Genomic DNA, 24,783 nt, shown 5'->3' on the forward strand with positions numbered 1-24,783 from the left:
TTGGATGTAATGGTACAAAATAAGGCCATGTTGTTTGTTTGCCTTGATGTTTGGGTATCAGCAGATATTGGATCATTTGGTCTGATGACCACTTTAAAGTAGACCATTCTCAAAGCTATGCCTTGAAATGCTTTTAGTTACTTGGGTCAGTGGTACAGGTGAGAGTGAGCTGCACTTTCCGAAACAGAATCATACACATTTAGGCCCTGATTAGTTCCCAAAATTTTTTCAACAGTACCCGTCACATCGAATCTTCGGACACATGCATAAAGTATTAAATGTAGTTGAAAAAATAATTAATTACACAGTTCAATTGTAAATGACGAGATGAATCTTTTAAACCTAATTAGTCCATAATTGGATATTAATTACCAAATAACAACAAAAGTGCTACAGTACCCAAATCCAAAATTCTTCACAAACTAAACACAGCCTTAGACACTTCTACCACAAGATTACTTTGAGCCGGCGTGACGATGTCCTTTCTGGCGTGAAGATAATCTAGATTAGTCCCCAGTCTCTGCACTGTCAAGTTCCAGTTTGCTTTGCTCCAGCTGCTGCCTTTTCCGTCGAGTTCCTCTTGGTTCCTTTCGCGGTCAAACTTGTGGCAAGTGGCTTCGCTGGATGTGCCATAGTTGCGACAAATTTGACTCCGGGTCTAAAATATGCTCAAGGTTTTCCTTGGTTTCTACGCTCGCTATACTTAAAAAAACACACAAGCCCAATGCTTAACTTCTGCTTGTCCTAGCGTAGCCAATAGGGACCTCTCGTTGCCTCTTTAATCCCCAACGAAGACTTGACCGGTTCGGAGGATTCGAGACGATCTCGCGTAGCGATGGCCCCACCATAAGAAGGTTATGCCGTCGTCCTTTGGACTAGAAGAAAGAATAGCACTAGTGGATAAAATGTGTTGGCTGTTGCAACCTAGCTTTTCCATGCTCAACTACTCTCTTGGTGGTTACCGAAATGTTTATAGCTGTTGACTGACTTCATCTCTCTTTTTTTTTTTGGAGAAAGACTGACTTCATCTCTGTGCTGATGCACCAAATGTTTGCAGTTTTTATGCGCTCATGTACCTGATCTCTTTGTGACTTTTACATGATTATCATCGTGAATTTATAGACCAAAATAAGAGCCGATGCAGCAGCACTGGGCGGGTCTATTTCTAGCATGCGTGATTGGCCACGCTACGAAGGCCGCCCCGTTGCACTGCAGCCACCGCCGTTGTCGCTAATCTCGTCACAATTCCGCCTCCGGTCCGAGTGCCCCCCTCAAGATGCTCGCGAAGTGGACACGCTTCGAATCAAATGGCGAGCGTGCCTACAAAACAGCAGTTCGTCGCTAAGGGTGTATCATTATATATCTATAATGACTCAGCCACACGCCAACACATGAGAAAAGTCCACCATGGACCCGTCACTAAATCTTAGCTCGAGAAGTAAAAAATGTTACAAGGAAATTGACATTGTCACTGACTCACTCACTGAGCAAAAGAGGGGATCGGGAGGGGTAGCAAGTTAGCAGCAACTAGCACGAATGAATTCTAAAGCATCCCCTTGTCAGATAGATGTATAAGCCATGATTGAGCTTGCCTGCATTTTTTTTCTTCTCCGAGACTCCGACTACAAACGACATGCGTGTTATCTGAAGCCTAGTAAGTTCATTATTGCGAGATCCATTCCGTCGCCGTCAGGAACGTAACACATGGCGTGCAAGCACCTCCCTAATCGCACCCACCCCCAATCATCCACACCACACGCACGGGTCTGTAGCATGGAATACAAAACCGCTCGATAATCGCGATTATCGGTGAAATTTACCGTTACCGATGTTGACTGATATCGGTTTTCAATTGATTTTTCGATGGATTTCGATCCAAATTTCAAAAATTCAAAGAAATTTATAACTAGTGTGGAAAAAATTCTATAAAAAACTAGAGCCTCTCTGTAGTCTAGAATGATGTCACATATTAAAAACAACTACCGTTTGCTTAGACAAAAAAATGTTTCCAATACTAAAGTCTGATAATTGATTCAAATCCATCGATAATCAATGCAAATCAGTTGATATTCAACAATTTTGGTTGATTTTCTATTTCCTTTCACCAACTTGACCAAATATGCATGGGGTATTTACTATATTGTTGTATATTATGCTACAAATGGATGGTTACACTGATAATTTGCAATGTAGATTAGTGTTAAATATTAGTGGTGGGAAGAAAGACTTCAATGTTGACTTGTTGTTAAATCAGTTAGGATACAATAGGCTTCAATGTTGACTATAATATGTATGCTTATACTAAAAAATTATGTCTAACTGGTTTACATAATTATTATAAAAAAGTGTCATTTATGAAAAATGGATGTTTTAAGTGCCTTTCTGTATGAATTATGGATGTGGTCATATGAGTCTGTTACCAATTTGCATAAAACTTGTGTCAATTTATGCTAATATGGACAATGTGGTTTGTATGGACTATGTACTTTTTTGTATTTATGTGCAATTTCATTTGGTGTATGCCTATTTGTGTGGTTTGCAGAATTATACATAACATGGATATGTGTAATATGTATCTATAGTTTATTCAATTTATGTCCAAAATATATGTACATGTTTATTTCTAATGCAATTCTATCGTAAGCTACGTATGTATGTATAATTTACCTTATAAAATACCATACTTAACAAACCAAATAAAAATTCTATAAAAATTTCTATTTTCCATCTGCTAAATACATTTCTCAGCCGAATTTTCGATAAATCGACCGATTTGCATCGATTATCAATGATAAATCATTGATTATCGATATTTGAATTTGACCTTCCTTATCAGTCGATTTTAGCGATATTTCACCGATTTTCAATTTTCAATCGATTATCGATACCGGAGGGCACTGATAAACCATGTATCAGTGATAACGTAAACCCTGGTCTGTAGTCTGTACGACGGAGCGAGCACCCGGAGCACTTCCGCAACCGACGCGCCGGCACGACGCGATCCGGCGGCCGCTTCCGGCTTCCCGGTCCCGGGCGCGCGCCGGGATCGGAGCGCCGATCGAGCGCGTACATGGTGGCCAGCACGGACGCGCCTGCGCCCGGCAGGGCTAGGCTAACTGGAACGTTTGGGGCCATGCCCGACTCCGATCCCCCGCCCGCGCCGTGCCCGGGCTTGCATGCATGCGTACCGACCTGCGCAGCGCCGCCGGCCGCCGGCGCTCGGCGCGAGGCTTATCCAGCGTTAGCCGCTGGCCCGGCTTCTCGCGGCCGCCGCCGCCACCATGGTTGCTGTCCGATCGCGACGGAGAGCGGCGGCGCCGCCACGTACCTGTCCCCCGGGCTCGGATGGTTGGGGGTGTGTTGGGCTACGGCGCTACACTACGCAGGCAGCCTTCGTTGACACTTGCGGCTCGACGCCGTCTGGCCGCGCACGCCACGATCGAGTATGCAATAAGGTGCGAATTTGTTCCCGTCTGCTCTGCTGCCTTCATTTCCTCCGGGATTGACAAGTTTGTCTCGTCTCTCGTGGTGTCGATACGAATCGCACACGTTCTCCACATTACAATTTTACTTGGGGGCAGTTAGTAGGAGCGTGGCACGGGCCCACCGTTTGTGTTTTTATAGTGCTCCCATTTTCTTCTACTAAGAGCAGTCCTAACCCTCCAACTCAGCTGGTTTCCATAGCATTAAATACATTATCATGTAAGTAAAAAGCTGAGGTGGCAGCAAAGTTAATGAGGAGAGAAAATAAAATATGAAGAAACCAGATCTCATGTAAGAAACCATGTCTACACGAAAACCAAGACAAAAAGAGAGAGGATTTGAGAGGAATAGGAGAGAGAAGAGATATGATTGAATAGCAATTTATTTTGAAGAAACTATACATTGGAGATATAGTTTCTATGAGTAGTGTCTATATAACATGGTAAATATAGAAACTGCTAGTGGTTTCTTGGGTTGGGACTAGCCTAAGTGTGCATTTCTTTGCAGAGGGCTAATTTTTAGTCCGGTCACAGAATATTGAGACGATGCTGATTAAAAGTTACAAGTAAACTAATGATAGAATAAATTGCATAACTCTAGACTAATTCATGAAAAGAATTTAATGAACCTAATTAATTTATAATTAGAGGATATAGTGAAATTGTACTAATTATATATTTATTAGATTCATCTTGTGAATTAGCCTAGGGGTTACGCAATTTATTTGATCGTAAATCTGCATTGATACTCTTACAATCTTACTCCGCATCCAAACATATGGGATCAAAAATTAAAAATTAGCCAGCTGGAAACAAACACACCCTTAACTACAAGTAGACGTATCATCGGCCATAATCTCTACTTTACGGCGTGCTTAGCTTGGACAAATGAAGTGCTGTACTGTCCTTCCAGCGCTGCCCGAAGCTGGGGAGGGGATGTGTGTTCCTGTTCACAGAACTTTATCTGCGGGTAAAAAAACTTTTTTGCGCATTAATTATGTCGGTAGCAGTACACTCGGTCTTCTCACGTGATCCGCGCGCGCCTCTCTCCGTGAGAAAGCCTACAAAGTTGCCAGTCACCTTCCTATCCATTTCCAACCATACAGTCTAAATCACTTCCAGTCTTCTACTAGTGACAATCAAGAAAATTTTCCAAAAAAGGTTTTCTTAAATTATTAATGGCCGCCAACGGCAACTTGCTCCGCCGTCCGCCCGGTGTGAACTGGCTGGCCGACCGTCCTGGGAATGTCACTGTTGCCAGCCCTACACAAAAATCGGCTGACGGCGTGGCTCCGTGGAGCTCAGTCGTTAATGCCACCACATGGCGCCCATCCGCGGAACGAGTCTATATATTCAAGGCCGTGTTTGGTTGGCCTTGAAAAAATTTTCATGAAAACATTTTGGCTCTTTGACCACTAATTAGGAGTATTAAATGAAGTCTAATTACAAAACCACCTTCACAACTATGGTACTGTAGCTAATAAGGCATTTGACCGTACGATTAGAGGATGATTAGGCACGGTTACTGTAGCATCATTGTAGAACTTGGTTCATTAGATTCGTCTCGAAAAATTATACACATTCGTGAAAAAGTTTCGCAAATAAACTTCGTTTAGTACTACATGCATGCATTTGTTTTTTTTTTGTGAAAAATTTTTCATGGGAACAACCAAACACGGCCCAAAAAAGAAAGAGAAAAACGCCGCGGGAGGCAGCGTCACATGACAGGAGCTAATGACCGGGGATTAATTACTTTATCAACAGTACCACCATGAAAAATAGCAGCAGTAACATGGAGCCGAATGAAAGGGATCGCTGGTTTTAACAATGCTAGCTGCCGGCCGGACGGTCGGTACTGGCGGCACCACACTGCTGCTTGACGACGGCATTATTAATTAGCCGTCAAGCAAGTCAACAAATTGAAAGCACGAAAGTAAGAGAGTGGCTAGTACATGCACCGAAGCAAAGACGGGGTTTGTGGGGGCTTTACGGCGCTGATCGGATTTGTTTGACTAATGCGGCCGCGCGCCGTAAGGGAAGACGAGTCTCAGTTCTCAAGTGTGTACTATGTGTGTACTCCGTTTGGTCTAAAAAAGAAAAGAAAGAGGAAAGGAAAGGTGTGTGTCTCCCCATCCCTTTCGAAAATGGCAGCGCCTTTGGTGAAGGTGTTGTGGGCATAAGTGAAGGTGAGAATATGTTTTCTCGTGGGAGCGAGGGATATGTGTCGCGTTTGTAGTGGGTTCATGATGATGATGATGCATGGCAAGAAATAACTTATTTATTTGCTTCTCCACAAATTGAGCAAAAGCAGTTTGAAAATTGGACAATGGACTAAATACTCCTTCCGTCTCAAAATAAATGCACTTATCGAATTTAAAATTTATCCTAAAATAAAGCATATATGAATGAGACAACTTAGCTGTAATTATTTTGTGCATTCATTATATCTTTATAGAGGTTCGCACTGGCATTGATCTCCGCACTCAAATTCTAGTAGTGCATTTCTTTTTGGATGGAGGGAGTAGATACAATCCGCCTGCTTCTCAATAATATAAAAAGATAATATGCCATCACAAAAACCATGGTAAAACAAAGTCTGACGGTCTATTTCGCATGTGAGAATCTGGCTCCTAATCAAAATTCCGCAACTAAATTAGGGTGGCTGAATTCTAGGGGTGTTCAGGTTTCATCTGAATCGCATTAAAATTACAGAAAAAAAAAACTTTGCGATCTTTATTATTCAAACCACCACAACATGAGCCACATGACCGAGAAAGGGAAAACCTCATGGGGCAAAGCCGCCAAGCGGCAAGACTGGTGCATGCACTAGGCACTAGCCCATTCCGTTTCCTTCACCTTTCTCTCCCCTTTCTTTTTCCCAAAGGCAGGAGTTTGAGTAGATCGCGGTATTCCACTAGCTAGTCCAATCACGAATCATGGGATGTGGAATGCCGTGCGCCGCGGCCGTGGGATAAGACAGGTGCCGGCCGGAGGCAGCATGGTCCAACAAAAGCTGCAGCTCCATCTCCCCAAGCCCCCAAGGTTGCCCAGGTGACAAGCCCCTTGTTTAGTTACAGAGTTCAAAATTCTAATTTTTTTTCCGGCACCTGCATCTAGAATTAAATCTAGACGAAATAAAAAAAATGTATTGCACAGTTTGCCTGTAAATGGCGAGACAAATCTAATTAGGCCGTAATTAGACGCTAAATTGCTACAATAATGCTACAGTAACAACCTCTAATGATGGATTAGTTTGGCTCATTAGATTCGTCTCGTGATTTACAAATGAGTTCTGTAATTTATTTTGTGATTAGTCTATGTTTAGTATTTCAAATGTAGAAAAATATTTTTAAAAAAAATTTATACAGCACAACTAAACAAACAAGACGCATGGCGCATGTCAGATACAACAATCGCGGACGCACCCGGCGGCTAGAAACGATCGCGAAACGGAACGGGAAACAAGCCGTGGACGCGCGACTAGTCGTCGTCTTTGGCGGTTTGGCCCCGTTCGTGAGCCACACGGGAGGCACAGGGTGGTGCGGTGCGGGAGCGGACGCGGACACGCTTGAAACGGTCTTCCTCCACGCCAACCGCCGCGCCCGCGCCCACGGGCGGCGAGTCTGGCCGCGCTCCCGTGCCCAGATCCCCACGGCAACCGGCCGGCCCCCCGCCACACACGATGATGCCACGGCACCACGAGCCGCGGCCGGATCACGGGCCGGCTCCGGCGCCGCCCCACCGGGTCGGGACGACGCGTCGCGCGGCGGCCGCGCGGGTGCTCGGCACGCTAGCTGCTGCTGGTGCTAGTGCTGGTGGCGCCTGGATCCCTTCCGTTCCACTCCACGGCGCGGCTTGCCGCTGCCAACTGGCCTCCTCCAAGTTGGCGGTGGCACCTCCCTACCCGCACAAGCCTTCACGGCGACTCCACTCCGTTCCGCTGCTAGCTCTGGCGGCGAGACAAGTTGCAGGACCCCCCGTTGTGGTCTCTGGTCTCGAATCGGTCATCTGAGCTGGACGGCTACCTGTTCGACGCACAGGGTTTCACTGCTATGTCAGGAGGAGCCCACCGGCGCCGGCGCAGCTGTTTCGCCCCGCTGCTGCCGCAGATGATCCGATCGAGCTTCGACCTGCCGCCACTGGTGACTGGTCTTGCCAGTGCCAGAGAACATAGGCTGTGTTTAGATGAAGGGAAAAGGCGGGAGAAAAAGTCACATCAGCCACTATAGCACACTGTAGTACTTTTCGTTTGTTTGTGGTAAATATTGTCCTACCATAATCTAACTAGGCTTAAAAGATTCGTCTCGCAACGTACATCAAAACTATACAATTAGTTTTTTTATTTAACTATATTTAGTACTCCATGCATAAATTATGTGCTATATTTAATGTTTTAATGTGATAGGGGATGTGATGTAAAAGTTTGGAAATTTTGTGGGAACTAAACACACCCATAGAACATCTCGGAAATATAGGACTGACAGGCGCAGAGTTCGTCAGGTGATCCTCACGCTTTTCGAAGGAAGAAGAGGCCGAGGCGGCCACCGGCCCACCGCTGCTGTCCGCGTCTGCCGGCCCTCGACGCTCGACGCCGAGACGTGCGAGCTTGTGTCGCTGGCAAGTGTTGCAGGCCGGGTACGCCCAATTTTGACCCGAATTATCGTGGGCTTTCCCCCCTGGGAATTTTGCATGCGCGCGGAAAATTACAAGCGCCGCTGACGCATCAACAGTGTCCCGGGATCGGGCGGAATCCAAACCAAACAGGAAATGAGGGGGAAAAGGCGAACAGAATTGACATCAGAGTGCGGACAGCGAACCGGTCAGAGAAACAGGCCAGGCACACCTCACATAGAAGCTCGAGATTAATCTTCATTAATCGATAATTAATTTACTAATTCACCCCCCATCACTTCATTTCGGAGGCCAAGCGATCGAGGAATCGAGCCTGGCGCGTGCATCTCCAGGCTCGGATCGCTCGCGAGTCGCCGCTCCGAAAGGAAGAAAAAGAACGAACTCCCTTTCAAGATGGGAGCAAAAACTACAGCAGCAGCAGAAGCACACGCGCAGCAGCGTCGATCAAGAACAAGAGCAGAGCAAGCACCTTACAAGGCCAGAGGTGAAGGGAGGGTACGGCGAGGGTTGTAGTAGTAGTACAGGGGTAGTAGCTATGGTAGTGGCGGGCGCCGGCGATCGGAGCGGAGGTGGTATCGATCCCGGGGCGGATCACTCGGACGGCGCGGCGGCGGGGGCGGCCATCCGGGGGGAGGTGACGGGGAAGAGCGGGAGCAGGCGCGGCGGCTCGGCGCCCCTCGGGGATGGGTGGAGGAAGAACCCCCTCTCGGCGATGGCCGCGCGCTCGGCCACCTCGGAGGACGACGTCGACGCCGGCGAGCGGTTGAAGGGGTCCCCGGTCAGCGGCGTCACCGGGCTGCTGAGCTTCAGGGACGGGAAGTCCAGCACGCTCGGCGAGAGGATCTCCGGCGTCGCCCTCCGTGGCGACGGCGGCGGGCCCATCGCCAGCGGCGCGATCATCTTGAGGTTCTTCAGGCTGCTCCGCCGCTCGTACAGCTTGAAAGACGGCTTCTTGGGCCGGCACGGCCCGCCAGCCGCCTGGCCGCCGCCGCTGTTGCCCGCGGCCGCTGCCGCCGTCGCGTCGTTCTTGATTGGCTGCTCGGCGCCGGTGAGCATCTGGACGACCTGCTTGAAGGACGTGGTGTCGGCCTGCACGAAGGTGGTGGGGAACGGGGTGGTGTCGATGGTGCGCGGGATGGGCCGGGGCGACGGTGGGAGGTTGTGGGGCTGCGCACGGTGGTGGGGGTGAGACGGTGAGGTGGAGGAGGACGACGACGAGGAGGTGGAAGAGGAAGGGGAGTTGGGGTCCTGCTGATGAGGCATGGGGAGGAGCTGCTTGGTGGAGACCTCCATTGAGTGAGTGTGGGTTTCCTGGGTTTTGGCGTTGGTGGAGAAGAGGAAGAGGAGGAGAAGAGGGCCGGGGAGGAGACGACGGGGGGAGGGGAGGGGAGGGGAGGAGGAGGAGGATTTGAGTGGAGGCAGAGGGTAGAGGAAGGTTAAGAAGAGGGGAGAGGAAGCTGGGGAGGGGAGTAGAGGCGCATTGCTGGTGGTGAGTGAGACTTTGGATGCACGAGCCTGTTTGCTGGTAGAATGAATAATATTTGGTTGGTAGATTGAATAGTATTGTGTGAGAGGAAATAATAGAATGAATAATATTTGGTTGGTAGATTGAATAGTATTGTGTGAGAGGAAATAAGTCGTAATAAACCAAGTCAAGCCAAGCCTAGACCAACAGAACAGGCATGCTCTCTTTCTCACACTCTCTCTCTACATTATGTATGTTTCTTTTTCGCCCGGGTTTATTTTTCTCGTTGGTTTTCCTCTAGTTTTCGTTGTCTTTTTCCTCTTCTTTTTTTGCTCGATCGGTTGTGTTGTATAGTGCGGTGGCGCCGTGGTTGGGAAGCAGCAGGGACAATCTTGTTGATTGTTCCTCATGGCTCCCGACTCCGGTATACGTTTACACATCCCCATTTGGATCTTGTTTTTCGTACCTCAGTCTGTTAACGAACAGAAGATATTTTTGTAGGACAGTTGATTTTGCTGACTGAGTAATTTCTAGCTTTTGTGGTAAATAGCCGAGACCTTTTGTGTTTAATTTGATCCACCTCTAAGGGGTTGTTCGGTTAATCCCTTCTACAAGAAGATTGGGAGGCATTGGAGGGGAGCGAGGGGGATTTTGACATGTTAGGAGTTTAATCCTTTCCAAACCCCTCCAATCCCCTTCAATGCTCTCCAAACCGAACAAGCTCTAATGAAATTATATTGTCATAATAAGCTAGTTATTTTTTTCTGATTCTTTAGTGAGAGTTGGTCACTGGTCTTTTGGAGGAGATGCGGCCAACATAGATGAACAGAATCTGAAACAATCTATGTATGGATGTAGGTGGCTAATTGCAATTTCTTATTAATGAGCTTCCTGGACATGCAAAATATCGTCAAAAGAGAAAAAGGCTCTGCAGCTACGCAGTTATTAGAAAAATGAAATATAAGGAGTGCATAGTACATGCTCTCTCATATTTATAGGTTGAATTTTAGCAGCCCATCTAATCTAACGTCAAAGGGTGTTAAGACTTGAGTAAAATATGCCACCGGCCCTTAAACTTTCTTGGGTGTGTCGTCCCGGTCCACAGACTTTTAAAGTATGTCATCCCGGTCCACGAACTCCTAACGGGTCTCTAATCAGTCCATAACGGATCCAGGTGGTCTAATCTTTACTCAAAAAACCCCTGCAACTTTGTTTCTCGATAGAAACATCCCTCCACCAAAAATCAATCAAATCTACCGATTGTTTCCTCTCCCATCGCGCGCAGGTTCGTCTCCCTCTGCGTACGTTCGCTCGCACGCTCGCTTGCGTTTTGCTTCCCTCTGCGCACGTTCGCTCGCTGCAGTCACAACTCAGAGCATGCAAATCAGGTATGTCTCTCCATTCATTGGCCATCACGTCCGTGCAGCTGTCGTTGGTCAAGGCCATACCGAAGGCCATCCCAGCTGCTAAGGAACGTACGTGGACTATTTGTTGTGCATGCAGACACCGAGACAGCTACAAATTAAAACTCACAGGAGTGGAGTACTGCACTTGGCCACGCACCTTTTTGCCATACTTGCAAGGCTGTCAACATCTAAAAAGGAATTTAAAAACCAGTTTAAAGAAACACCGATCAGGTAATGCTTGATTCTTTCACATTCAGGTAAGTTAAGTTAACAGAATTGGATCTCACTTTTAACCATCTTTGTTCAACCAACCAATATAATAAACATGCTGATGATCTTAACATAGTTCATAGAGGTAAAATCTTAACATAGTGCATAGATACTGATACGTTCTAGCATTTCATTAAATACATATATTATCATGATGGCCTTCCTCTTCCTCTTGTGGATGCTTTCCTCTTCTTGGCAGCTGTCTTGGCACTTGTGGATGCTTTCCTCTTCTTGGCTAATGCAACCCGGCCTGCAACTGTGCTTGTAGTAAGCGGAATTGGTCGTTCCGACTAGCTGGTTAGATAGGATAAAGGTTGGATCTGGTAGAGGCCCTTGAGGTTGTGACAGTGAACTCTCTAAAATTTCCTGTGATAGAAAATAAAGCCAATGAAGATTTCATGTTAGAAATAAGACAACAATGAATGTATGAGTTAAATAACTGACCTCTCCAAGCATTTGAGAAAGCACTGTGGTACTAGCTTGTGTCAAGTCTTCAAATGGTGGTGGTTGAGTGGATGAAATGTTAAGTGGATCTGGAATCTCATTTTCAGTGACTGATCCCCGGTGTCACCTACATGACCAACACAAATTTAAGTGATTACATATAATGAAAAAAATTGGATGGCATGCAGTTACATATAAAGCAAAAATTTAAGTGATTACAAATGCAACCTATCAGGAGGTTTAGCTGATAAGGATTTGTGCTTTTACGCTAGCTGGAAAATCTTTGTTGTTTCTCATTTTCAGTAGGATAAAGCCTTTATGATAAAAGAAAAATGACTGCTAACTGAACTTTTGAAACCGATACATCCATCACTGTCACCTATTTAACCATGCATTATTCTATAGATCTGATTCGTCTACAGAATAGTACAGAAAATATTAGACTATACTAGTAGAACAGAGTGATGAAAAAAATGCTTGCGAAAATAAATGTGGTGCAGATTTGGGACGTGCTGTCGAACACGGAGGTGGTGAAGATTGTGTCTTCAGGCAGCGACCCCAAGGCGGCGAGGCAGGTGATCGACCGTGCGGTCCGAGCATGGCGGCGCAAGTAATCACTATTACTTGTAAATGCAAAACGGAGGGTCCGGCAGGGAATCATGTGCCGATGCGGTTGCAGAGTTAGGAAAATTAACATAGGACGGAGGCAAGAATCCATTCTCCTGCGATCGACTAGACCATGCACGCACGCAGCCATCGGGAGCAGCGGCGCTGAAGGTGCACTGACACCACGCCTGGGGACAGAGGCCTCGCGCCTTGGCGCCGCTCCTCTCTAGTTTACTCGCATGCATGTTGTCTTCTCTGATCCTTTGCTTTCAACTTGAACTCAGATCACAATCACCAACGTAGGGATGGAGGAACTTACTGTACACCGGCGCAGGATGCCCTTTGCCGCGCAATCGCGCCGCCATGGTCAACCGCCACACTACCCACCTCGCCTTCTTGCCCGCCGCATTCGCCGCACTCTCCTTCCCGCCAGGCGCGCTCGCCTCTCGCACGCGTCGCGTGCCCGCACGCGTACAGTCACAGGCGGCAGAAGAAGCGGCGGCGGCGGCGTGCGAACAGAGGGAACGATCGGTAGATTAGATTGATTTTTGGTGGAGGGACATTTCTATCAAGAAACAAAGTTGTAGGGTGGTTTTTGAGTAAAGATTAGACCACCTGGATCCGTTACGGACTGATTAGAGACCCATTAGGAGTTCGTGGACCGGGATGACATACTTTAAAAGTCTGTGGACCGGGACGACACACCCAAGAAAGTTTAAGGGCCAGTGGCGCATTTTACTCTTAAGACTTAGGATAGGGAAGTTCGTCTGCAGAAGAGGCTCTCGACCGATTCTTATTGAGAGCTTTCTCCCTCTCTAAAAGATAAATATTCAAACATGTAGTTAAATGTGCCTGCTTAGAAAATAGGAAGTGCATAATATGATCAAATATCAATATGTGTTTTGTAAAAGGTCTTAAAATTTAGCTTAGATAATCTAAAAGCCGGACTCTAGCTTTATGTTATTTTATTACATAAAAAATTCTTAAACAATTTTGAGCTAAGAATATATCTTACTATTACTAATTGGAGACTCCTTTGAGCCTCCACGTGAAGCCACCTAGGATATTAGGTGGACACTCTAAAAAAAATAGAGAAATCCTATAAATTTTCACAAAAATTAGAAATACACAGCCATCAATCCAAGAACTCTAATTATAATAACCATCTGACCTATTATCTTTCCTAATAAATTACCCACCTCTGCCATTATGAAAATAGACTAAAATAACCCCCTAAATATATATCTAAATTACCCACCTCTGCCATTATAAACAAATCTAAAGTAACCCCTAATCTTTATGTAAATTAGCCACACGTGTCATTATTAAAATAATACAAATATCCCCCTAAATTTGCATATAAATTATCCAATTATGTCATTACAATTACAAGTTAAATTACTTCTAAATCTAAATTTAAATTATATAATTATAATAAAATATTAAAGTACACTAATATAAAATTGTAAATTACTATTTCTATCATTATTAATATATTATTTATACTACTATATTTATATAAAAATACTACTCACGTATATCTCACCATATATTCATGTATGATGCAAGAGATAAGAATACCAATTCACAAACAAATAATTCAACTAGATATCTATCGAATACATATGGAGGTGCGATACAAAACAAAATCTATTGTAACTAGATAATAATAAATATATATTTTAGAGTATGTGTTAGAATATTTAATAGATGAAAAACGGCTTGAGATAGATAATTATAATTATTAATTTTATTTTTTTATTAATTATAATTAGCCCGTGCGAGAGCACGGGTTGATAGACTAGTAATAGCTAATTTAAATTGTGCAGAGTCTAGTGGAGCTGCGATTCGTTACCCATCTCTATCCATGCGCGCACTTGGTGAACGTGTTCCGCGATTCCTTGCTACGAAGATAGCACACCTGCATGATTTAGGTCCGGTTTAGATCCAAAATCTCAAAATGTAAAATTTTTGAAAATCATCTGCATGGTGTATTAAATATAGTCGAAAAATAAATCGTATTACATAAATGGACTGTAAATCGCGAGACGAATCTAATGAGGCTAATTAGGGCGCGATTAGATACTAAGTTGCTACAGTAAATCTATATTAAACATGGTTTACTGAAGGATTAATTGTACTCATTAGATTCGTCTCGTAGTTTACAGACGAGATCTATAATTACTTTTGTGATTAGTCTATTTTTAATATTTTAAATGTGAAAGATTCCTTTTCAAAAATCTAAAAATATAAAATGCAAAGTAAACTAATCAGAGCCTTAGCGTAACAAGGAGAAAGTGAGAAACATGTGGATTTTTACCGGCAAAAAACCCCGTGGAAAAGGGGAAGCGAAGCCTGAAGACCGACGAAGGCAACTTTCATTCTCCGTTGAAACGACGGGGAAAGGCCCAGACGCGTGCTGGGGAAGGTGCCGTGGATTTTTCGAGCGGAACACGAGGAGCGCTTTAGCGTTCGGGGTGGTTGCTCGTGGCTCGTTTTGGAGGGTTTTACATGCGCCTTGTTTGGTTGGTGCTAGATTTCTAGCGCTAGTGAATAGTAAAATTTTTTGACCGCTAATTACGATGTCAAACGAAGTCAGTTTACAAAACCAACTTCAGAACCCTGCGCTAGTGACTATAAAGAATCTAACGAGGCCTTTGACCACGCGATTAGAGGATGGGTACTGTAGCATCACTGTAGCAAATCATCGATTAATTACCGTCATTAGATTCGTCGCGAAAAGTTACACCCATCCCTAAAAAGTTTTTGCAAATAGACTTCATTTAGTACTTCATGCATGCGAGATTCTTTTTTCGGGATGCGTGCGTGCTAGATTTCTAGCTCATCCAAACAAGGCCATACATATATCATTATAAAAGATGGTCCCGATGTCCATACCATTAAAAATTTGGTGACACTTCTATATCATCGCGTTTTTTCATTTTGACGTCTGTACCATTTTGGACGGAAGGAGTACTAACGGAGGGTAATGGAGCTACGAAAAGACTATTATACCCTTGGATGCTAAAATTGCTTAAACTCTCTCCTCTCAATGACGAGCGGGCTCCACTTGTCATCTTCTTCTTCCTTACGGTTCTTTTCCTCTGTCTCCCTGACTCGCGCGCAGCGGAGGACCTCGGCGGCGCTGCGCTCGGCGTGCTACGGGACCGCGGCCCGTGGGGACGTGTGCGGGGGCGCGACGCGGCCACGGCCCGCGGCGGCGCTGCGCGTGGCAGCAGGACAGCACCGAGCTCGCCGCCTCGGCGCCGGCGATGGCCCCACCGAGGCGGATCTTCGCGCGGCGCCATGGCCCTCTCCCTGGCTCGCGCGTGCGGCGGCTCGCCCCGCTAGGGGAGGCCTGCCCGCGGCGAAGCCCGCTCCGGCGGCAGCCCGGCCGAGGCGGCGCTCCCGCGCGCAGCCGCCCTCGCCGTGTGTGCCCTGGCCGCGTGGCCGTCCCGCCCTGACCGACCTCGCCGCGCCGCCCTCGCCACGGCCGCCCCGGGCATCGTCGTCGCGATGACCTACCCGGCGGCATCCAGCGCCTGTGGCCGCGACTCGTCCGCCACGGTGCCCTGCGCCCGCGGTGGCACCCTGCCCTCCACCGTTGGCGGCGCCCTACACTCCGGCGGATGAGCGTCTCGACGCTGTCGAGGACGACGACGAACAGGGGGTCCGCGGATGGGCGTATCGACGCTGTCGAGGACGATGACGAATAGGGGGTCCGCGAGCTCCGCGCTGGAGATGACGAGCGCCATCGGGTTTGCTGGCCGGTGACGCATCGATCTGCCTGCCTCGCCGGCCTCGCCGCGGTCCCGCCCCGACCGTGCGGAGGCCTCGCCGCGGCCCCGCCCCGGCAACGCTGCAGCCTCGCCGCGGCCCCGACGCGGCCACCACGGCGCGCGGCGGGCGGTGTCCGAGGGTGAGCGAGGGAGGGGGCGAGAAAGAGAGTGCGCGAGGGGGGCGAGCGACTGATGGTGTTGGCGGAGGCTGCTCGTGAGGATGGGCAGGCCGGGAAGATCGGGCACAGCGGGGAGGAGTCTGACGGCGATGGGGAGAAGGAGATGGAGGGCGACGGGGAGGAGATTGGGAGGGCAAAATGGTCAATTTACTAGATTAGGCCCACATGTCAGAGCTCTAAATCTGTTAATTCCTAACGGATGGTGGATGGAATGGTACTAATGTCAAAACGAAAAAACGCGATGATACAGAGGTGTCACCAAACTTTTTAGTGGTATGGACGTCGGAGCCATCTTTTGTGATGGTATACATGTAAAACCCTCCTCGTTTTGGTCGCGTCTCGCGCGTGTTGGAACGGTCCGAAGATTCTCGTGCGTCGTGCCGATGGAGATGCCCTATTCACTGATGACTGACCGACTGAGGCCGTGTTTAGATACAACGCAAAATTTTTGTGCGACGGAATCTTGCTAATTTGAAGTACTAAATAAAGTCTATTTATAAATTTTTTGTATGGATGGGTTGTAAATCGCGAGACGAATCTAATGATACTAATTAATTTATGATTAATCCATAATTAATGCATGGTTACTGTAGCATTACTGTTACAAATCATGGATTAAGTATGCTCATTAGATTCGTCTCGCGATTTACAGCCCATCCATGCAAAAAGTTTTGTAAATAGACTTCATTTAATACTTCATGTATGTGTCGAAATATTCGATGTGATGTTTTTTTTTGCGTTTACGGGATTTACGGGTAAGAATCTGCACAAGACCTGACTGACTATACCTGCTGCCGCTAGCTGCAGCTGGGCCACCACCAATGATTCCTCCTGTCGTGTATGGCCTTGTTTGGTTCCGCAAGAAATCTAGCATGCACATTTTTTTTTGAAAAAAAACTCATATGTATGGTGTACTTAATAAAGTCTATTTGTAATTTTTTTTAAAGAATGAGTGTAACTTTTCGCGACAAATCTAATGACGATAATTAATCGATAATTTGCTACAGCGATGCTACAGTAACGATCCTCTAATCGTGCGTTCAAAGACCTCATTAGATTTTTTAGGATCACTAGTGCAGGGGTTCTAAAGTTAGTTTTATAAACTGATTTTGTTTGACACCGTAATTAGCTGTCAAAGTAACACTTGTTACTAAACCAAACAGCCTATGTAACTCCGGCCCGACTGCCTGCCTCAGTGCCTCGTACCTTTCTTGGGCTTTGCATTGCAGAATTCTCTGGTCCTCGCTCCTTCCGTGCACACGCATGGCTCAGTTCGAGGTACTACTCCTACACCACTTTGTTTTATTTTTGACGTCACCACGAACAAACGGATTCCAGGATGATTGTGGAAATCGAATCGTGTTCACGGTCCAAATTTGGGCGCCGCACGACGGGGAAAGGGGGAGAGGAGGCTGATCGAAAGCGGCGCATCCAATTCCCGTCTCAACGGCTACACGGACGGCATCGGGGCCCCTCCTGGTTTGACTATTCTCTCTCTCCTCCGGCCACTGGCTGCTGGTCCGTTCGGTGAAGCCGCCGCGCGCAGCAGGCGCACGCCAACTGCGTGCCACCTATGCGGGGGAATCTTGGAAAAGTCCGAGGAGCTTGTGTTGTTGGGGTACGTGGAGTCGTGGATTGATCCTGGATCACGAGCGATCATGACACGATGGAGTCTGATCGCCGGCGCCCAGCGGCAGCAGAGGAAGGCCGGGGCGCGGCCAACCACGCGCGCACGAGAGGCCGAGCGCCCGTGCGCGCGCGGCCAGCGGATCCCCGACCCGCCTCGGCCGCCGGGGGCGGGGCCGGCTCGGCTCGGCACGGCGCCGAGGCCGAGCACGAGTGCTGTCTGGCCGCTTTCGCCGAGCTAATCATTGCCCCCGCGCCAACGGGACGTGCCAGTGAACGCCCCGGTCAAGCGCCCCATCACACCGCCTGCTGGCTGCAGCTGCCGCCGCCGCCGCCGCTCGTGGAGTCGTGATCTTGGTCTTGGAGTGCACTTCACCTCCGGCCCCAGCAGCGCTCTGGGCTGGGAGCGTCCTCCATCCTACGTGACCGGTGGCGCGCCTGCCAATTGCAGGTTGCTTCCAACTCCCGAGCGTGTCGTCGGTCGTCTGTCAGCGTGGTTGCATGCAAATGGCCAGCATATTTCCTTTCTGCGCGCACCTCCCTTGTTGGGGTATGCATTCTTGGCAGGCCCCGATAGATCACGCCATCACGGCAGGGGCATTCTGCATCCGTTCCTGGCGACGGGTGAGCCTCCGGTCTCCGGTAGGAAGGGAATCGGGAGGTGTTAATGCTCTGGCGTTTCTAAGCCTGCCTGGGGCCTCCACGCCTTCTTTGTTTGACCGTCAAATTAAGTGTGCAGCCACATCCTGGGCACACTGGCCATGACAAGGCCATCGCGCCAGCCCACACCTGCTGTCACTTTCAGCCAGTCCACACTCCACACTACACACTTTCCATTTTGGAGGGAGATCTACCAAGTACAAGTGCCGTCATGACTCCGATCGAGCAGCCAGCCCAGCCACCACCATGAGCTCTAGATGCACGCATACAGGTACAGTCTGTAGCGGAGTGGAGTAACATGGGCCGGTGCAGGTGCTCGTCGACCGTGTGTCCCCAAACCAAACCAGACCCCAACCCGGTAGGCGGCCTCCTACGGGCTACGGCCAGCCGGTCTGCTGGCCTGGCTCCCCTGGTCCTCCGGTTCGGTTCCATCCCTCGCGCTGCATGTCCGCCGCACTTCTCCTCGAGGACCACCACCGCGCAAGCGCAAGTGGAGGACCAACCAGATCGATCACGAGATGGGATGCCCATCTGGATCTGGTGCACCGCCTGCCCGCGAAATGGTGGGGGCGATCCGGCACCAGTTCCCCTGTCTTTTCTGCTGCAATATGCTCTCCTCCATTGCTGGCCGGCATCCGCTGCAGGTCCCCGGTGGCGGACAGGGCGCAGCAGGAGCCGAGCCAAACCGAGCTCCCAAGCCTCCGCGAACAACATGGCGGAATAGGACGCGCCACCATCCATTGACCCCCTCTACAAGTGGACGGAGGGCATATGCCGCTATAACGAGGGCCTGGGAGGTGATGCCCCGTAACTGTGAGACATTCCTTCTGAAAGGTACGTGCCCTTCTCGGGTGGTGTTTTGTGCTGCACCGGGGATACAGAGACTGGCGTGATTCGATTAAGCCTTCACACCCGTAAACATAACGCAAAAAAAACATCACATCGAATGTTTCGACATATGCATGGTGTCGTGGGAGTTTCTAGGGTACCCACAGTCTGGTGGCGGAGCGCACCCGCCTATTCCCAGTGAGGGAGGACTCTGGGAAGTACTTTGGCGATTGGGCTGATCTAGCTTTGGGAGGAAGCTCACAAGAACACACGATTTAGAGTGGTTCGGGCCGCAGGAGCGTAATACCCTACGTCCACTGGGAGGTGTATTGTTCTTGGTTGTGTATGAACCTATCCTCTGCCAGGCCTTGGCTTTCACCCAGCTTGAGGTCTTCTAGCGGCGCGCCCTCCTTTTATAGATCAAGGGGGAGCGGATACATTGGACGTTGGGGCCCCGACAAGTGGGCCCAACGTGCTGTGCAACATACTGTGCAGAGTACTTAAAAGACTACAGTGGTTACGAATCTTTCCTCCGATATGCGTACTACTGCTCCTCTGACTCAGGGGGGTCTCTTGTCCCGTCAGCTAGGTGCCCGTTGGAGTAGCGTAGCTTGCGGCGTGGCCTGCTGAGGCTATTATGTAGCGTCATAATGGGCGAAGCCGAGCCGTCGTATCCATCTGTTACGGCAGACTGGCAGACGCGGTATGGGCGGCGCCAGCGGCTCCACTGCCTTGGTAATACGCGATCAATAGTGTCCCCTGGTCAATCAAACGTCTCGGCTTCTGCTATATCAATGCAAACGTCCACCTACCGCAATGAATGCAATGGTGGGTAAACGTTAGCATGGAAACCCAAACGGACATATCTTGCAGACACGTGGCGTCTCCAGACCACCCCGACTCGGGGTGTCGATTTCTTCCCTTGGTGAGGGGTCCGGTTACTATACAGGGGTCCGGGACCCCATGAGGGGTCCGGTCTCCTTGGGAGGTCCGGAGCCCCGGCTGCTCGCGCACGAGTTCCTGCCTCTTCCGGGACACGTGGTGTCCCCGGACCTTTCCCAACCGTGGGACGGGTCCGGACCGTTGCTGGGAGAACAGGATTCCGGACCGTAGGGGCCCGGCTGTTTGGATGTAATTAAGGATAACTACAAGACCCTTGCCCAGACACAGCAAGAGGGGATACCCCAGTCCTGGGGTACCGACAGTGGCCCCCGGGCCCACCTCGGGAGAGGTACAAACCCGCGGGTGGGGCCACTATCAGGATGTGTTTTTACGCAACTTGATTGCGTTGATGTGCTCGTGTAGAGAGCGGGATTCCCGGACCCCTGAGGCCGGCACACCTGTTGCCAGATTTAGGTACTAGAGTGCTCTCCATAGGGCGACGAAGGTGTAGGCTTAGGGTACGGAACCAAGCTAAGCGGCTACACAGACTTCGGATCGCTCAGGGAGCAAGCACCACTTCCCGGACCCGGCTTTTGCCGACCGTGACGAGCGGTCTCCGCCGGAGCGGGCCACCGGAGTGGACTTGGGACGACCGTGGCGAGCGGTCTCCGCCGGAGCGGGCCACCGGAGTGGACTTGGAGCGACCGTGGCGAGCGGTCTCCGCCGGAGCGGGCCACCGGAGTGGACTTGGAGCGACCGTGGCGAGCGGTCTCCGCCGGAGCGGGCCACCGGAGTGGACTTGGAGCGACCGTGGCGAGCGGTCTCCGCCGGAGCGGGCCACCGGAGTGGACTTGGAGCGACCGTGGCGAGCGGTCTCCGCCGGAGCGGGCCACCGGAGTGGACTTGGAGCGACCGTGGCGAGCGGTCTCCGCCGGAGCGGGCCACCGGAGTGGACTTGGAGCGACCGTGGCGAGCGGTCTCCGCCGGAGCGGGCCACCGGAGTGGACTTGGAGCGACCGTGGCGAGCGGTCTCCGCCGGAGCGGGCCACCGGAGTGGACTTGGGACGACCGTGGCGAGCGGTCTCCGCCGGAGCGGGCCACCGGAGTGGACTTGGAGCGACCGTGGCGAGCGGTCTCCGCCGGAGCGGGCCACCGGAGTGGACTTGGAGCGACCGTGGCGAGCGGTCTCCGCCGGAGCGGGCCACCGGAGTGGACTTGGAGCGACCGTGGCGAGCGGTCTCCGCGCGGAGCGGGCCACCGGAGTGGACTTGGATTGTTGCTGACGACCTGATGAAGCATGTTACCGGACCTCATAGTAAGGTGTAAAGAAATCAAGCCTTATACTAGAAGAGAGCCCGGGACCTCTAAAGACAGCAGACTCGGATACTAGAGTACTTATAACAGGGTAGCAAAGTACGTAACTTAGGGTACATTACCAGGCTAAGCTACGCCGAGCTTCTCTACCCCAGGATACGAGTACCACTTCTCCTGAGCAGGTCCTTAGGGGTCCGGTCTGCCTTCCAGCTAGAAGGGGTGTCCTCACCTGACCACAAGCCAGCAACAAAACGAGTGAATGGAATCAGGGTGGAGCCGAGATAAGACCGAGAAAGAAAATCTCCTTTATCATTGTGGTTGTCGCGGTATACATCAGAGGTCGGGATTACGAGGTTGGACCTCCACCGCTCCGGACCACTTTTTGCCTGTTTGTGTGATAGGGCCAGAGGTCGGGTTTACAAGGTCGGACCTTGACCGCTCTGGACACGCACGTAGGCGCCACGTTATTACAAAGGAGAAACTCTCTTAGTCTTTTCTTAGGAGTAACCTACGGCTGCATGCTATACAGCGTGTTCTTCTTCGGAGGCGAAGGCGCCCTGGATGTGCCTGAACCGCATCATCCAGCATCACCTCGGGAGCTCGGGGGACCCCTCCTTGCCTAAGAGCTGTCACATGCCTAGATGGCATGAGACAAATTCTTTGGCTTTGAATGGGAGAGGCCCCCAGCCGTCGTCGTCGTCTGCCGATGAAAGCCAGACGCCCTTGCGCAGCAGAAGGACCGGTGCGACGCGCGGAGAAGTGCGGTCGTTCGCCGGCTTGTCCTTGGTGCTAGCGCCAGGGGCCCCCGCGCCTGGTGGCGGGGTCCTGTCTGCAGCAGCACCAAGAGCCCCGGGCGGTGCCGGGGATGAGACGACGACACGGTCAACTTCCTCCGGGATGGCCGTCGGCTCCAAGCTCCATGTTGAGAGGAAGCCTTGAGCCGACGCCATACCGCCGCAGAGGAAGCATGACCGTTGCTTGAGAGAAAACCTTGAGTCGACGCAGGGGTATCAGCGTCCAGCGGCGCTTCCGCTGTGCGCCGCCGCGCCGACTCTGTGGTGTTGCCGTGGCGACGCACAACAGACGCCGCTGTCGTGCGCCATCGGGTCGTGGGCGTTGGTGCCCCAGCGCCACGGCACGGGGCGTGGGTGACGCCCTGCCTTCCTTCATCTTCTCGTTTGTCGTTGCAGAGGATGAACACGAACCCAGAAGCCGAAGATCCAACCAGCGCCCGACTCCCCACGGACGGCGCCAAAATGTCGTGGGAGTTTCTAGGGTACCCACAGCCGGGTGGCGGAGCGCACCCGCCTATTCCCAGTGAGGGAGGACTCTGGGAAGTACTTTGGCGATTGGGCTGATCTAGCTTTGGGAGGAAACTCACAAGAACACACGATTTAGAGTGGTTTGGGCCGCAGGAGCGTAATACCCTACGTCCACTGGGAGGTATATTGTTCTTGGTTGTGTATAAACCTATCCTCTGCCAGGCCTTGGCTTTCACCCAGCTTGAGGTCTTCTAGCGGCGCGCCCTCCTTTTATAGTTCAAGGGGGAGCGGATACATTGGACGTTGGCCCCCGACAAGTGGGCCCAACGTGCTGTGCAGCATACTGTGCAGAGTACTTAAAAGACTACAGTGGTTACGAATCTTTCCTCCGATATGCGTACTAATGCTCCTCTGACTCAGGGGGGTCTCTTGTCCCGTCAGCTAGGTGCCCGTTGGAGTAGCGTAGCTTGCGGCGTGGCCTGCTGAGGCTATTATGTAGTGTCATAATGGGCGAAGCCGAGCCGTCGTATCCATCTGTTACGGCAGACTGGCAGACGCGGTATGGGCGGCGCCAGCGGCTCCACTGCCTTGGTAATACGCGATCAATAGTGTCCCCTGGTCAATCAAACGTCTCGGCTTCTGCTATATCAATGCAAACGTCCACCTACCGCAATGAATGCAATGGTGGGTAAACGTTAGCATGGAAACCCAAACGGCCATATCTTGCAGACACGTGGCGTCTCCAGACCACCCCGACTCGGGGTGTCGATTTCTTCCCTTGGTGAGGGGTCCGGTTACTATACAGGGGGTCCGGGACCCCATGAGGGGTCCGGGACCCCGCGGGGGTCCGATCTCCTTGGGAGGTCCGGAGCCCCGGCTGCTCGCGCACGAGTTCCTGCCTCTTCCGGGACACGTGGTGTCCCCGGACCTTTCCCAACCGTGGGACGGGTCCGGACCGTTGCTGGGAGAACAGGATTCCGGACCGTAGAGGCCCGGCTGTTTGGATGTAATTTAGGATAACTACAAGACCCTTGCCCAGACACAGCAAGAGGGGATACCCCAGTCCTGGGGTACCGACACATGGAGTACAAAATGAAGTCTATTTATAAAACTTTTTGCATGGATGGGCTGTAAATCGCGAGACGAATCTAATGAGCCTACTTAATTTATGATTTGCAACAGTGATGCTACAGTTACCATCCGCTAATTATGAATTAATCATGGATTAATTAGCATCATTAGATTCGTCTCGCGATGTGCAAAAAGTTTTATAAATAGACTTCATTTAGTACTTCAAATTAATAAGATTTTTTCAAAAAAAATGCCTAAGGAGAAATGACAAGGCACGGGGCCAAAAAGCATCGGGGAACGATTAGATAGGTAACCCAACGGAGTGGTTGGGTGCTTGAGACTTGCGAAGGTCCCGACGCGATATGACACACGGACATGATGTGCAAATCTGACTGTTACAAAATTCTAAATTCCAATTTTTTTTTCCGGCACCTACATGGAGAACGAAATAAAAAACGCATTGCGACTGCTGTCTGTAAATGGCGAGACAAATCTAATGAACCTAATTAGGCTGTAATTAAATGCTAAAGTGCTACAGTAATTCTACAGTAAATAACCTCTAATGACAGATTAATTAGGCTCATTAGATTCGTCTCGCGATTTACAGACGAGTTTTATAATTATTTTTGTGATTAGTCTATGTTTAGTACTTCAAATATAGAAAAATGTCAAATCAAAAATTTTACAGACTGCAACCAAACACGGCCTGGTTCGGCATTGTCTTTTCTGGAGGCCTGCCAAACGCTTCCAGCCTTCCACATTAGCAGCAAGTGAAATCAGGTAGGCAGGTCCTTTCTACGAAATGGAATCGGACTAGCACTGCCGGCGAGTCCAAAACGAACTGCTGGAAAGCAACAAGGCATGTCACTCCGTGCGC

At 49.9% G+C, this 24,783-nt stretch overlaps 1 protein-coding gene across 1 annotated transcript; it reads right to left on the reverse strand.

Annotated features, from left to right (window-relative positions):
- Nucleotides 1-8,331: 8,331 nt before the first annotated feature.
- On the reverse strand, nt 8,332-9,520 carry LOC120676636 (VQ motif-containing protein 4-like). Its single transcript, XM_039957948.1, has one exon. It carries the CDS (start codon nt 9,405-9,407, stop codon nt 8,706-8,708), a length of 702 nt encoding a protein of 233 aa, XP_039813882.1. The 5' UTR covers nt 9,408-9,520; the 3' UTR covers nt 8,332-8,705.
- Between the last annotated feature and the right edge of the window lie 15,263 nt (nt 9,521-24,783).

Source organism: Panicum virgatum, chromosome 5N, assembly GCF_016808335.1.
Source record: "Panicum virgatum strain AP13 chromosome 5N, P.virgatum_v5, whole genome shotgun sequence".
In the NCBI taxonomy this organism is placed as follows: Eukaryota; Viridiplantae; Streptophyta; class Magnoliopsida; order Poales; family Poaceae; genus Panicum; species Panicum virgatum.

What these genes read in the sequence shown, in the direction of transcription:
- LOC120676636 (XM_039957948.1), bottom strand. Translation starts at nt 9,407, where the DNA reads ATGGAGGTCTCCACCAAGCAGCTCCTCCCCATGCCTCATCAGCAGGAC.